We start from the raw sequence: 16,494 nt of genomic DNA, 5'->3' as shown, positions 1-16,494 counted from the left end.
ATACCTTCTGTCTCATGTAAGCATATATGATTAAACCCAACTGTTCATAATTCCCCTCAGGAGATATTAACCCTTGATTCCATATAGATAAAAGGAGCCACACTGTGACCCTATCTTCTAGCGTTTGCAATATGTGTAAAAAATGAAACGATCTTACCGGAATCTATGCCATGGAACAGAAAACACGGTCCTTTAAGTGTGAAAGACTGTAGCATTGCTTCTGACTTGGACTTGAGTGAAGAAAAGCAGGCAGCGAAACTTGTCAACGCCGATTGCTTAGGAGCTGTTAATGAGTCTGGATGGTTTCGCAGAAAGACTGTTCCTGCATCTTCAGACTAACTTTAATCAATGCTCTCACTGAGAGGCTGACAAGACTACTTAAAACTCCAGTCCCATATCGAAGGGCAGATACCCTTCCTAAGGAACTACTCCAAAATCTTCTGATACTTATCTGCCAACCACCTGTGACGAAAGGCAAAGAATGACTGGGGGATGAGGGAAGTGGGGGAGGTATTTAAGCCTTTGGTTGGGGTGTGTTTGCCTCTTCCTGGAGGCAGTATTTCCCACAAGGAATGCAGCTGTGGACTCTCCCTGTATTAAGAAGGAAATAGCGTTCTGCCGTGGGCTGCCTGAGGCACTCAGTGCGGTGAACACTTCAGACAAATAAAGGAACTTTCAGCATGAAACTTCATGACTGAGTGTCCCCTTTATTTGTTCCACTGGTAAATCCTAGCATTTCACAAACGTTAGGATTTACCATCACTTTAGCAGAGAAGAACGGCAAAACTGCACTTTATATGAATGGCTATGGCTAGCCTTGTTATCTGTAGACTCATTCCCAGATTGCCTCGTCCAAATAATGCAAGAACTGGGTGGAGTTTGACTATTGAAACATAATTGTGGAAACAGGATGTTAATGTGTTTTTAAAATGTTTATATTTGGCTGATATGTTGTTCTATAGAAAGACAGTAGACATGTCTGGTAATTTCCAGGTGTTACTGTCCTTTAAGGTGGCAGTAATTATAAATTATGGACTGAACCCAATAATAAACCATTAATTAGATTCTCAGTGACAGGAAGTGTACAGTGCCTGTGAACTGACTGATTATTATGCAACATAAAGTCATGTATTTTTTGTTTTATGAAGGCTCGTTTAAAATAAACTGGTAAGATGTGTTTTTAATTACGTACGGGCACTTTTTGCCCCATACTTCGGTTTACGCTGTGTTATTTAACTATATATGGATCTGCTTATAATCACTGTGTTATGTACCTTTGTTTTATCTGATAAGTGTTAACTCTGTAGATTTCTTTGTCTTTGTTATAAATAAAGATAAATTAAAAAAAAAAAAAGTCATGTATATTCGGTTACTGGTACAATGGTGCGACCAGCACTGGTTTGCAAAGAGTATGTCTGCCAGGAGTCACACATCCTGCATTCAAACAGGGGAGCTGCATATGTGACAACTAGGAGACGAAACAAAAAGGGGATGGAAAAATTATGCAGGTACAACTTCACTCAGCAGCAGTAAATACATTTTGAGTTTATCAAGGATAGATTGTTATTTTCAGTTCAGTTTCAGTCACAGAACATGCAGTGTATCTGCTATGCATTATGGGGCACAACACAGACATTATCAGACACATCAGCATTTAAACCCACACAAATCTACATGGAACGGTTTGGGAAAGAAAAAAAAACAAAGTAACCATAAGATCATAAGTCTGCACATGTACATAGGAAATTAAACTGAAATAATCAAAGCAATAATGTTTAATTCATATTTTATTATTAATACTCTATGGACACAGTCAATTGTTGTGCCAGTATTATTTTCACATTCTATCAATATTATTTTGAAGTAATTTTTTTTTTTTAAAAATAATACATTAGTTACAGTCTATATTCACACAGGTTAGAATTAGAATGCTTCATCCAGCTTCCTACCACTTTTGGCTATTAATATAGAGAAATTGCACCAGTTGCCCTGTGATATTGTGTAAAACCGGACAACTCTAACTACGTTGTGTATAGATATGCAGACTGATTGGCAGAATATGTAGCTATAAAACAGCTATTATCTCAGGTTAAGGTATATATAAAAAAAAAGCATAAGCAACTGGCATTCGTCTAAGTCTGAAAAGTACATGGATATGATACGGTCCTGCCACCTCTGTATCTTATTAAATCTGCATGGAATTTGTGTCAGACCAGCTGCACATTCCATGGAAAAGGTAAATAATCCAAAATATGCATACAAAATATATCTCTAGATTTATATAAATATAGATTTCTGTTTCTAGCTACAGCTACGTATAGGTGAGTGTAAACTGATCTCAAATTCTAGATCCTGTCAGGTGAGCAGGATCTTAAATTAATTTAAATACTGTATGGTCATAAATGGCTTAAGGTTATGGGGGGGGGGCGCAAACATGTCCTGTCTCTCTGGATCTCTATTACCGTCTCAGGCTGCACTTTCCAATTCCTTATGACTGTTCACATTTTTGTTCTCACCTGTAACTCACACTCTTCTCTCTCTAATGATGCCTCTGCCTGTGTTTTCATACAGCTCTGCTCAGTACTTCCTCAGATCTTCTTTCCTTCATTCTTTTTCTCCCTTACTCCTGGCTCCGCTCTCCTCAGTCTCCGTAACCGTCTTCCAGACTGCACTTGCCATAATCCCTATTAGCTATCTTTAATAATAAACTTCCCCCAGCTTTGCTCCTTAATAATGATCAACTTTATCAGATGGCACTTTCCATACCACTCTCTTCTGGTTCTCTCTGTGTACATTTCCATATCATCTATTTTTATTCAGAATATTCTCACGGTTACTTTTTCCAATCTTAAGGGCCACAGCAAGCCAGGACTGAACAGATCCCTGCTTAAATACTAAACCCAAGTTTTTTTTCTTTCATGACTTAGATAGAGCATGCAATTTTAAGCAACTTTCTAATTTACTCCTATTATAAATTTTTCTTTGTTCACTTGCTATTTAAAAAGTAGGAATGTAAAGCTTAGGAGCCGGACCATTTTTGGTTCAGAACCGGGGTTACGCTTGCTTATTGATGGCTACATTTAGCAAACCAATAAGCAAGTGTAACCCAGGTTCTGAACCAAAAATGGGCTGGCTCCTAAGCTTTAAATAAAGATAGCAAGAGAACGAAGAAAAATTAATAGGAGTAAACTAGAAAGTTGCTTAAAATTGCATGCTCTATCTGAATCATGAAAGAAAAAAATGTTGGTTTAGTGTCGCTTTAAGCATGGATGTTTCATCAGTTTTTGTGTCAGAGCTACTGGCTGCAGATCAGCTAAAACCCTGGCAAGTACTGCAGCCCTCTCTTGCAGGTACCAACTGCTCACATTTCATTTTCATATTTAAACACCTTACTGGGTCTCCCTCATACTGATTCTCATCTCCTCTTTCTTCAGACTTCTGATGCCATGTTTTCACCCCTTTCTGTATATATCACTTTCTATTTACTTACTGCTTTACTGTTAAATGCAGACTTTATCACCAAAATAACTTGTTTCTGTTTAGCACAATTATATTCTCACTGGATAGATGTGGACTTTGCAGCAAAATGTTTGTGTCTTAAGGTATTTAGTGTCATCCTGGACTCCATGTGATTCCCACGTGTACAGTGACTATATATATATTGTAAGTCTCCTTATCTATGAACTAGTAAGAGCCCCCCCCCCTTGTTGCCACACCCCCAAAGTGAATGTTGGGATTAGCAGACCAACTCTTGTCTCATGTGAATAATCTGCAGCAATGCGTCCTGCACATCTGCATCCATGTGACCCTGCAAGAAGAAACAGAATAAATGATACAAAGTAAGAAAGATTACAGATTGCACAAATTCAGTGAGATCAATAAGCTTTCTGATGTTGTTTACTACATATATAATAATGATATACACAAAAAAGATCAAACAGAAATGAGGGAGCCAAAATCCCAGCAACCCCTGCTTCCACCAACAGTAGGGACAGATTCCCACCCCCTGGAATGTGATAGGAATTAACTATAAGGTCTTTGTGTCTGATTTCAGGGCACCCAAACCCATTTTGCCTCCCTCCTTTATCACCTGCACAGCATTCAAGAGGTGTGAGCGATAGATGGAGATGATTTCCTGATGTCTGTGCTGAGCTTCCTGTGAAACACAAGTGAAAACAATTGTCACACTAGAATCTCACATAAAAGGGAAAGTAAAAAGAAGAGACATTTTAGAAAACCTTTGAAGATATAAATGATTGTTGTAGGCAGAAATAATATAATAATATGAATAATAACTATTCTTGCGGAGGCAATGCAACCCTCCACTTTCCTCTGAAACCAATCCCCTTCTCACATGGGGCAGGATAATGCTAGGCCCATGCTCCTTCACACCCTACAACCTTTAGCATACCCTGCCTAATCTACCAAGCTTTCCTTAAAGGGACATTGCACAATGATGTGTTGTACTAGCAGCAGAGTATTAAATGTATGGGAGACTATTTTGTTATGTGAAATAGCTGGTTTTGCAGTCCGCTTGGGAAGTCCTGGAATAATGAATATTCTTTCCTCACTTCAAACATAGATGTGATTTATTGACTGTACTTTAAGATGTCAAATTGTTACAGTTCTCCTATAAATGGATATGTTGTAATATACAGTTCTGATATTACTACTTTATTAAAGATGAATCACATCATTGGGGAAAAGATGATATTTTTCCTTTGCAAGACTCACTATTTTCTTTCATGTAATTGGCAAGAGTCCATGAGCTAGTGACATATGGGATATACATTCCTACCAGGAGGGGCAAAGTTTCCCAAACCTCAAAATGCCTATAAATACACCCCCACCACACCCACAATTCAGTTTTACAAACTTTGCCTCCTATGGAGGTGGTGAAGTAAGTTTGTACTAGATTTCTACCGCAGCAGGTTGGAGCCCGGTTCCTCTCAGAGTGCAGTGAATGACAGAGGGATGTGAAGTATTACCTATTGAATGCAATGGTCATCCTATCGGGGATCTATTTCATAGGTTCTCTGTTTTCGGTCGTAGAGATTCATCTCTTACCTCCCTTTTCAGATCGACGATATACTCTTATATACCATTACCTCTACTGATTCTCGTTTCAGTACTGGTTTGGCTATCTACTTTATGTAGATGAGTGTCTTTTGGTAAGTATATTTCCTTTTATTTATGACACTCTCAGCTATGGTTTGGCACTTTATATGTAAAGTTCTAAATATATGTTTTATACTTATATTTGCCATGATTCAGGTTAATCAGTATATTTCCTTCTTTTTTCAATTGACTTTCTTTCTAAATTGCGGGCTGTTAGGCTCGCGGGTGCGCAAAATGCTATAATTTATTGCGTCATTTTTGGCGAAATAATTACGTTTGTTGATGTATTTTCGTCATTTCCGGCGTCTTAGTTGGCGCCGAGAATTTTCACATAGTTGCGTCATCTATGACGCTCGTGTCTGTTACAGACGTTCTTGGCACCAAAAAATATTTTGTCAGTTGTGGGCGTCATACTTGGCGCCAGATTTCTGATATTATTTAAGTCTTTATTTCATTCTGCTTCTGGTTTTCAGAGGCTTATTTTGTTTGCATTTTTTTCCCATTCCTGAAACTGTCATTTAAGGAAATTGATATTTTGCTTTATATGTTGTTTTTTTCTCTTACATTTGCAAGATATCTCAAAAACTGTTCCTGTATCAGAAAATACTGTTGGATTCCTGATGACTGTTATCAGTCCTATGAAAGCTAAGTTCATTTATTTTTCTGTTATGAATTTTTTATCTTTAGCTATGGTTTGTAATAAGTTATCATGATAAACTTTTACATGCAGAGTCCATTAGTATTTATGCATTATCTATTGCTATTCGTTTTACATCTAATGTACAAGATATACCTAGGAATTTATAAGAATATTTTTCTGATTCTATCCTAAAGGCTTTGTCTGCCATCCCGCCTTCTAATAAAATTTATAGGTCTTTTTTAAACTTCTCATTTAGTTGATGAATTTTCAAATGACCGATAACATACTGAATTATCCTTCTCTGATGATGTTTTATCTCATTTAGAATATACTTCATCAGATATTGACACTAACAAATCTACTTTTTTACTTTTAAATAGAGTACCGGTACATTTGTTCTTTGTTGAAAAGGTGTTGATTATATTGGATATTGAGGAGACTAGTTCTTTTGATGTTAAGACTAGCTAACATTTAAATTCTGCTTATTAACCTCCTGTGGTTTCTTCAGAGGGTTTTTTCCAGTTCCTGATACTAGGGAATGGAATAGGCCTGGGACTTCTTTTATTCCTTCTTTAAGGTTTTTAAATTGTATCCTTTGCCAGCAGTTTAGCGTTTTGGGGAAAGATCCCCAAAGTTAATGGGGTTATCTCTACTCTTGCTAAACTTACTACTATTCCTATAGAAAATAGTATTTATGTTTTAAGTTCCTTCAGATGGGAAACTTGTTTCTTATCTAAGGAAAAATATTTTATTTTCAGGTCATTTTCTTAGGTCTGCAATTTATTTGACTGATGTTGCAACAGCTTTAACTTTCTGGTTGAATACTTTAGTGCAACAAGTATCGGATTATGATTTGTTTAGCATTGTTAAGTTGATCAACATGCTAATAATTTCATTTGTGTCGTAATTTTTTTGATATTTTCACAATTGAGGTTAAATCTATGTCTTTAGCTATTTTAGCTAGAAGAACTTTGTGACTTAAATCTTGGAATGTTAATTTTATTTCTAAAATCCATATTTCTTTTTTTCCAAGGTAATCAATTATTTGGTTCACAATTGGATTCAATTCTTTCAACTGTTACTCTGGGGAAGGGAGTTTTTTGGCTTCAAGATTAAGTTCTAAGAGTAAATCTTAAACTTATATTAGTTTTTGTTCTTAAAAAGGAACAGAATCCTAATTCTTCCCCAAGTAACATGTTTATAATTGGAAGCTTTCTTAAACATGGAATGAATTCAAGCCATTTAAAAGATCAAAGTCAGCCCCCAAATTTGCATGTAGGTGCGGCTTTTATTCCAGCTTAGCTGGTAAGGGGCAGGTTAAGACTTTTTTTAAATTTGTTTGGTTCAATTCGGTCCAAACTTCTTAGATTGGGATACAGAATAGGATTAGTAAAACCGCCTGTGAGAAGTCTTTTTCTCTCTAGCATATTCCAGCTATTCCAGTTAAGACTCACACTTTCCTGAAGTGTGTTTCAGACCTGTATGTTTTGGGTACTTGTGAAGCGCGGTTGGTCACCCGTTGGGGTCTCAAGGAGCTGCTCAGACCTGGAGTTATCTGGGGTATTCTTACCAGTTCCATTTCAGGAAAGGGGTTTGGGGTTTTGTTCAAAACTATTCATTGTCCCAAAGATAGAAAATCTTTTTGAATGGTCATATAACAGTACCATCTTTCAGAATGGTGTTTATATGGTCTATTCTGCCTTTTGGTCAGCAAGGGCATTATTTGTTTTCAATAGATTCAATAGATGCATATCTTCATATTCTGTTTTCATTCAGATTATTTTCATTTTCTGAGATTCTCTTTTTTAGACAAGCATTACCAATTTGTTGCTTTTCCTTCTGGCCTAGCGACAGCTCTAAGAATCTTTTCAAGGTTCTCAGTGTTTCCTTATTTGGACGATCTCGTGGTACTTGATCAGTCTTTTCGTTCTGCAGAATCTCATACGATTCAACTTTTGTTGTTTCTTCAAAGTCATGGTTGGAGGATCTTTTTATCAAAAGCTCCTTGATTCCTCAGACAAGGGTCACCTTTTTTAGGTTTCCAGATAGATTGTGTCAATGTCTTTGTCTCTAACAGACAAGAGACAATTATATTGGGTTCAGTTTGTTGGAACCTTCAGTCTCTATTATTTCCTTCAGTAGCTTTATGCATGGAAGTTTTAGGTCTCATGGCTGCAGCATTGGATTTGATTCCCTTTGCTCATTTTCATATGAAACCTTTCCAGTTTTTTATGCTGAATTAATGGTGCAGGGATTATTCTAGGATATCACTTTTAATATCTTTGAATCCCAATATTCAACTATCTTTGATTTGGTGGTTAGATCACCATCATATAGTTCTACGGGTCTCTTCGGTTCATCCAACCTGGACCATGATCACAACAGATGCAAGTCTTTTAGGTTGGGAGGCTGTCTGGGGATCTCTGTCAGCACAAGTGGTTTGGAAATCTCAAGAGGCGAGATTACCATTCAATATTTTGGAACTCCGTGCGTTTCTCAGAGTTCTTCAGTTTTGACTTCTTTTTGAAGAGAGAGACGTTTATTGGTTTTCAGACAGACAATGTCAAAACTGTGGCATATGTGAATCATCAGGGTGGGACTCTCGGTCCTTAGACTGTGAAAGAAGTATCTTGGATACTTGCTTGGGCTAAATCCAGCTCCTGTCTAATTTCTGCGGTCCATATTCCAGGTATAGACAATTGGGAAGCGGATTATCTTTGTTAATCAAGCTTTACATCCGGGAGAATGGTCTCTTCACCCAGATGTGTTTTTTTCAAATTGTTCAGATGTGGGGGCTTCCAGAAATAGATCTGATGGCATCTCATCTAAACAAGAAACTTCCCAGGTACCTATCCAGGTCCGGGGATCCTCAGGCGGAAGCAGTGTATGCATTGACACTTCCTTGGAGTTTTCAACCTGCCTATATTTTTCCGCATCTGGTTCTTCTTTTAAGAGTGATTTTCAAAATCATCATGGAGCAATTGTTTGTGCTGCTGGTGGCTCCAGCATGGCCGCTTAGGTTTTGGTATATGGTTCTTGTTTGGATGTCCAGTTGCCAACCTTGGTCACTTCCATTAAGGCCAGACCTTATATCTTAAGGTTCGTTTTTTCCGTCAGGAACTCAAATTATTAAATTTGATAATATGGAAATTAAACGCTTAGTGCTTAGTCATAGAGGTTTCTCTGACTCAGTGATTAATACTATGTTGCAGGCTTGTAAATCTGTGTCTAGAAAGATTTATTATCGAGTTTGGAAGACTTATTATCGAGTTTGGAAGACTTACATCTCATGATGCTCTTCTCATAAATTCTCTTGGCATTCTTTTAGAATTCCTAGGTTTTTACAGTTTCTTCAGGATGGTTTGGATAAGGTTTTGTCTGCAAGTTTCTTGAAGGACAAATCTATGCTCTTTCTGTGCTGTTTCACAGAAAAAATTGCTAATCTTCCTGATATTCATTGTTTTGTTCAAGCCTGTCATTAAGCCAATTTCTCCTCCTTTGAGTATTAATTTGGTTCTGAGGGCTTTACAGGCTCTTCCGTTTGAGCCTATGCATTCTTTGGACATTAAATTACTTTCATGTAAAGTATTGTTCCTTTTGACCATCTCTTCTGCTAGAAGAGTTTCTGAATTATCTGCTCTTTCTTGTGAGTCTCCTTTTCTGATTTTTCATCAGGATAAGGCGGTTTTGCTGTCTTCATTTAAATTTTTACCTAAAGTTGTGAATTCTAACAACATTAGTAGAGGAATTATTGTCCCTTCCTTGTGTCCTAATCCTAAGAATTCTTTGGAAAGTTCCTTACATTCTTTGGATGTGGTAAGAGCTTTGAAATATGTTGAAGCTACTAAGATTTCAGAAAGACTTCTAGTCTATTTGTTATCTTTTCTGGTTTTAGGAAGGGTCAGAAGGCTTCTGCCATTTCTTTGGCATCTTGGTTAAAGCTTTTGATTCATCATGCTTATTTGGAGTCGGGTTAATCCCTGCCTCAGAGGATTACGGCTCATTCTACTAGGTCAGTTTCTACTTCCTGGGCTTTTAAGAATGAAGCTTCTGTTGATCAGATTTGCAAAGCAAAGACTTGGTCTTCTTTGCATACTTTTACTAAATTCTACCATTTTGATGTTTTCTCTTCTTCAGAAGCAGTTTTTGGTAGAATAGTACTTCAGGCAGCTGTTTCAGTTTGATTCTTCTGCTTATACTTTCAGTTTTTTTCATTATAAAGATTAAAACTTGATTTGGGTTGTGGATTAATTTTTCAGCGGAATTGGCTGTCTTTATTTTTATCCCTCCCTCTCTAGTGACTCTTGCGTGGAGTTCCACATCTTGGGTATTTGCTATCCCATACGTCACTAGCTCATGGACTCTTGCCAATTACATGAAAGAAAACATAATTTATGTAAGAACTTACCTGATAAATTTATTTCTTTCATATTGGCAAGAGTCTATGAGGCCCACCCTTTTTATGGTGGTTATGATTTTTTTGTATAAAGCACAATTATTCCAATTCCTTGTTGATGCTTTCGCTCCTTTCTCATCACCCCACTTCTTGGCTATTCATTAAACTGAATTGTGGGTGTGGTGGGGGGTGTATTTATAGGCATTTTGAGGTTTGGGAAACTTTGCCCCTCCTGGTAGGAATGTATATCCCATACGTCACTAGCTCATGGACTCTTGCCAATATGAAAGAAATGAATTTATCAGGTAAGTTCTTACATAAATTATGTTTTTAAGCTCTGATCTCCACAGTAGTGATCCCTGACTTGTACCTCAATATTAAGAAAAACGAGTATGCTTGTTATTTGCAAGAATACTGTATTGCTTTGAATTCTGCCTACTCTGTAACGTGGAATGTCTTACCTAACATGTCTTGCATGTTTCATGATATGATACCTCAAGAAAAAAAAAATATTTGAAATAAAACTACAATCAAGGGCCAGTCAACCCAAACAATGTTCTAACTTAAAGGACACTGAACCCAAATTTTTTCTTTTGGGATTCAGATAGAGCATGCAATTTTAAGCAACTTTCTAATTGACTCCTATTATCAAATTGTCTTCATTCTCTTGGTATCTTTATTTGAAATGCAAGAATGTAAGTTTAGATGCCGGCCCATTTATGGTGAACAAACTGGGTTGTTCTTGCTGATTGGTGGATAAATTCACCCACCAATAAAAAGGTGCTTTCCATGGTACTGAACCAAAAAAAATAGCTTAGATGCCTTCCTTTTCAAATAAAGAAAACAAGAGAACGAAGAAAAATTGATAATAGGTGTAAATTAGAAAGTTGCTTAAAATTGCATGCTCTATCTGAATCACGAAAGAAAAAATTTGGGCTCAGTGTCCCTTTAATTATATAATGTGAGCAACGTTTATTACTGGAAACTGTAACCCAATTTAGATTGATAAATACTGTGGAGGTAAAAACTACTTACTAGTTCCCCCTCGGCCGTTTAGAAATGGCCGCCTGAGCCCTCCTACCCCCGATATTATCCTGATCTCTCTCTCATCGTCCACTAAATCAAACAAGTCGATCCGACACGTTCCCGGCTATTTGCGCATGCGCTGTTTATGCTGGAGGGGGCTTTATCAGTTAGGAATAAAAAACAACCGCTCAGTATCATAGCAGTTTTTGTATGCGGCGGACCAGTGTGTGCATTCTCTTAATTGCTCCGACTGCCACATACAAGAACCGCTATGATACTGAGCAGTTGTTTTTGATTCCTAACTGATAAAGAGCCCCTTCAGCATAAACTGTGCATTCGCAAATCGCCAGATAAACTTGTTTGATTTAGTGGACAATGAGAGAAAGATCAGGATAACATCAGGAGTAGGAGGGCTCAGGCGGCCATTTCTAAACAGCCGAGGGGGGAACTGGTAAGTACTTTTACTTCCACAGTATTTATCAATCTAAATTGGTATACAGTTTGCAGTAATAATCGTTGCACAAATTATACGAGTTAGAATTTTTTTTGGGTTGACTGGGTTGTGATTTTCATTACGTAGGGTGGATTCAGTGAGCAAACATCTAAAATAAACCTAAAGGAGCAGCTCATGTAACAAGTCATTAACACATAAAGGGGAAACAATGCCTCTAACATTATGCCCTCCCTTGATCATATGCTGCACTCTGCATTTATACGTCTTTGGCTTATTTTTTAGCACAGAAGGACTCATGCCACTTACATCCAGCTGATTTTGGAGTGATACGATTTGGGTCTGTAGGCTCCCAAGGTTTTTCTCGGAATCCCCGGTAAGTTTGGACAAAGCGAGCTTTAACTTCTCCACATCCCCAAGGAGCACAGAGATCTAATAGGAAGACAAACATCCAAGCAAAAGAGCACAAGGAGTTGATGTATAAGTAATACAAAATTGAAAGAGGGGCAAATCTGGTTTGGGAGGAGAGATTCATATGATCTGAGTGTCATAAACTACATATACAGCAGATAATAGAAATAAAATGAAAAGTTATTTAAAAATGGGTTTCATGTGCCTTTAACCATAGTTAGTCGCTTTGTATAAGAGAAAGAAATTCTGTTTTTAATTCAGCTGCTGAAGCACAGGAATCCTGGGTGTACGGAGACTGGAAAAGGACGTCTCTCTCTCACTGCATAAAATACATTTTCCACAGCAGATACAAATCTTTTTAATCTGACCTTATTCATATTAAGTCTAGGACACTCGTGCATTTCTCAAGCATTACTGAATGTTAGTGTTGTATGTGTCCCTTGATAAAAGGCTAAACTAAACCATGTAATATTTACTGTAATTGCAAATAAGTGCTCACTACTCTCCAACGTCAAGTCATGACATAACATCTTTTGTGAAAAATACTTCCTGAGCTGTAGTAAGACTAGTATATTCAATGTCAGCTCACCTGGTTGTCCTTGTTCTCAAGGTCCCTTGCTGACAGTTGGATGCTTGTCTTCAGCTCCTCTATGGTACTCAATGACTGATCATATCTCCCTTTAAGCTGAGCAATGTCACCTTCTATGCTGTTGCTCCTCTCCTGTAGTTTCATATTCTTTTGCTTAGCCGTCTGTAGTTCCTGAGCTACTTGTTCAGCATCATGTTTGTACGTGGAATAGGTGTTCTCTAGTTCAGACACTTTCTGCTCTAGCTGTGTCCTTACAGTTATATGCTCAGCCCTTGCCCTCGCCTCAGAGGCCTGCAGCTCCCGTAGGCTGTACTGGGTTTTGCACAGTTCCTCTTGGAGCTGAATCACTTGTTGATCAGATAGGTTTCTGGCATCTTTCTCCTTTAGTACTTTCTGCTGTTCGTCTGATAACATCCTCTCCAAAGCCTCCTTTTCCTGTGTGTACTGGGTGCTGGGGACAGATAATTCTCTCTGCATTTCCAATTCCTGCTCTAGCCTCCGGACTGTTTCCTGCTCTCTTTTATAAAAGTTTGTCTGTGTTTTCAGCTCAGTCTCCAAAGATACTCTAGTGTTATCCAATATATTCATCAGTTGCTGGTGCTGCTCTGCAGGGATGTACTGACTGCTCAGACTTTTCTGTAGCTCTTGCAGTTTATTGGTAGCCTTAAGAGTTTCTTCCTGAAGAGCTTGTTGTTTCTCTTTGGCCTCTGTCTCCATATCTTGTAAACGACTGTGTAAGTCGTCTAACTGACTGCACATTGTGTTTTCAGTTTGCTTGTGAGAGAAACGCTCCTCATATAATTCATGTTCTGCTCTGTCAAGCTTTTCTTGTAACCTCTTGTTTAGTTGATGCTGTTCCTCAAGCTTATCTTGGACCTCTTGGTTTATACGTAATTGCTCCTGCAGCTGAGCCTCCAGCTTGCTTACTGTGGCCTGAAAGTTTTGTTCCTTCTCCTCCACAGTTGCAAGTGGAGCATATCGCTCAGTAATACAGCAATGTAGGGTGTCTAACTCCTTTCTCTGATCCTGGATGGCTATCTGGAGTCTCTGCACCTCATCATTTGCCTGCTGGTATTTTGCTTGTATTTTTAAACATTCTTGTTGGCTAAGTTCCTTACCTTTATTCAGATTTGAGACCTGTTCTTCATGCTTCTTCCTTTCTACATACTCCGTGTTTATCTGCACCTTCATCTGGTCTATCTGTGTTTGCATGGCTGCCTTCTCCGTAATTTCATTCTCTATTTTTTTCTGCAATTCTGCCCGCTGTGCAGCTTCCTTCTCACTCTGTTTCCGAAGCTCTGTCTGAACCGTAGTTTCATGCTCCAACTGTTCACAAAATGCTGCCTTTTCTGCAAGTGCATTCTCCAGTTGCTTTGTAAGCATGCTCATATCTGCCTTAGCATTATCTAATTCAGAGGTTAAGGTAGCAGTTTCCTGATGGTGTTTTGTCAGAGGTACATAGTTCACCTTCATACTTGTGTTCTCCCTACTGAGGCTGTGGGATTTGGTTGCCTCCTCCTCATATTTCTTAGACGTCTCATTAAGTTGTTTTTCAAGTTGTGTGACCTTTAACTGTAAAGTTCTGAGCTCTTTCTCTTGCTCCTCTCTGGTTCTGTTAGAGGCCTGGAGGAGCAGTATCTCCTCCTCTATGTTTTTTCTCTGTTTCTGTAGCTTACCCTGCTCCAACTCTGCTTCCCTATGCCTCTGCTGAGACTCTGACAACTTTTGACTAAGCTGAGCAATGGTTTCCTCGCAGGCTCTCTTAGTTTCTTCATGGAGTTTTACAGGGACATGTTGGCTCCTCATCTGCCCTGTCAGTTCCTCTATCTGCCGCTGAAGAAGAATCTTCTCTGAATGCAGTTTTTCTCCCTGCCGGCTAAGGCTAACATTCTTTACTTTTGTTTCCTCCACTTCCTTTTGCAGCATTTCAGTTTTGGTATCCATCCTTTTCTTTTCTCTCTTTGCAGATTCTAGCTCCTCCCTGATCTTCGTCAACTCACTTTCAGTTTTCTCCAAACTTCTGGATTTCTCATTTACCTCATTAGTCAGGAGACACCTCATGTTCTCAAATTTGTCAGTAGTGACAGCAAGAGCTAATTGCTCCACAACTTCCTGCACCCTACGTTCTGCATTCTCCTTTTCCTCCTCACAAGCTGCCAGCTCCTCTTGCAGACGGCGGCACTCTTTGCGCAAGCGAGAATCTTCTCTGCGTAGCTCTTGTACAAGAAGCTCATTATGGCGTAGTTGATTGCGCAGCTTCCCAACTTCTGCAGATGCTCCTTCGTACTTCTCCTTCATTTCCACGAGCTGCACCTGCATGTCCTCAGCACGAAAACTACCACTCAAAGCGTCCTGCGTTAGCTGGTCCTTCAATGCCAAGAAATGTGACTGCATCTGCTTCACTTTTCCTTCAGAGTCCAACATACGTTTTTGCACATCTCGTAGTGCCTCCTCCAATTGCCGGATCTGCTGATCAGACTCTGCTTTGCTGCGGTCACGCTCAGTGGCTAATGTCAGGCACTCAGAGGATCTCCTTGACAGCTCCTGCTGCAGTTTCATGGACTCCTCCCTTGCCATCTCATAGAACCTGCGCAACGTCTCAATTTCCTGGCGATGATCAATGCCTTCACCAGGGACCTCTAAAGGCCGCAGCTGAGACCTGGCTTGCAGGTGAACAGCACGCTGAGAACATAGGAGGGGGGGGGGGGGGGGGGGGGGGTTTAAAAAAATTTTACTAATTATTTTATAGAATATGCAAATAACCTCCTATAGTTTATAAGAAAAATAAAATGTATTCTTCTTGGCAGTGAGAGTCCACAAGAACAGTCATAACCTATGGGAATTACTCTACCTAGCCACTAGGAGGAGGCAAAGACACCCCAAACAAAGCTATAAATATCCCTCCAACTTCCCCTACCCTCTCATTAGTTCAAGCCAAGGATAAGGAAAAGTGAAGAGAAATACAAGGGGTACATAGGTGCAAAAAAACAACTGCCGCCACCACACAATTAGCATCCAGGCAGGGTCGTTGAATCTCACTGCCAAGAATGAAATTAATTTATCAGGTAAGCAGACATTTTATTTTCCTTCTATTGGCAGTGAGAGTCCACGAGAACATTCATAACCTATGGGAAAACAAAAACCCCAAGCTGTGGAGTTCACGAATATTCAGGAGGGATAAAGTAGGGAAGGCAGTCCCAAGTACTAGTCACCAGTACTTGTAGAACCCTTCTCCCAAAAGATGCCGCTGATGCAAAAACATCAAATTAATAGAACTTTGTGAACGTGCGTTATGAAGACCAGATCTGTTCAACTGAGGCCTCATCTTTGAAGGCCCAAGTAGTAGACACAGCATGAGTAGAATGTGCTGTGATTAATGACCCGCTTCCCTGTAGGCCATGTGAATCAGACTTGTTAACCAAAAGAAAATAGTGACAGCTGAGGCCTTCTACTACCCCTTGCGCTTAATAGTATAAAGGATGAATAAGAAAGAAGATTGTCTAAACTCCTTAGTAGCTTGAAGGTAGAACTTCAACGCTCTGACCACATCCAAATTATGTAACAATCTCTTTGGAATATGACGGAAGTGAAGGAACCCCAATCTTCTGTTTGATGTTGCGAGTATTAATTTCCTTGGGTAGAAAGCCTAGCTGAGTAAACACAGTCTTATCATGATGGATAACCAGATACAGAGGATCACACATTAAAGCCGGAAGTTCTGACAATCTGCGAGCAGAGCAAATAGCTAACAAGAAAACCATTTTCCAAGTGAGTAACTTCATATCAACAGCATGCAGAGGTTCAAACGGAGATCTCTGAAGAGCTTTTAACATTAAATTTAGGCTCCAAGGAGGAGCAACAGG

The 16,494-nt window shown here is 38.9% G+C and overlaps 1 protein-coding gene across 3 annotated transcripts in view; it reads right to left on the bottom strand.

Moving 5' to 3' along the window:
• Positions 1-3,425: 3,425 nt before the first annotated feature.
• UACA (uveal autoantigen with coiled-coil domains and ankyrin repeats) overlaps positions 3,426-16,494 on the bottom strand; it is a 247,718-nt gene continuing 234,649 nt past the window's right edge. For all 3 annotated transcript variants that reach the window (XM_053718478.1, XM_053718477.1, XM_053718479.1), the window contains exons 16-19: positions 12,632-15,313; positions 11,941-12,063; positions 4,091-4,156; positions 3,426-3,808 (exon numbers count right to left, since the gene is read on the bottom strand). In XM_053718478.1, the coding sequence (XP_053574453.1) occupies positions 3,737-3,808; positions 4,091-4,156; positions 11,941-12,063; positions 12,632-15,313 (2,943 nt within the window). In that variant the 3' untranslated portion in view covers positions 3,426-3,736. The remainder of the gene's footprint in view (positions 3,809-4,090; positions 4,157-11,940; positions 12,064-12,631; positions 15,314-16,494) is intronic.

This window comes from Bombina bombina, chromosome 6 (genome assembly GCF_027579735.1).
Source record: "Bombina bombina isolate aBomBom1 chromosome 6, aBomBom1.pri, whole genome shotgun sequence".
Classification (NCBI taxonomy): Eukaryota; Metazoa; Chordata; class Amphibia; order Anura; family Bombinatoridae; genus Bombina; species Bombina bombina.
Note: the sequence above shows the minus strand (reverse complement) of the source record. Positions and strands in the feature narration are given on the sequence as shown.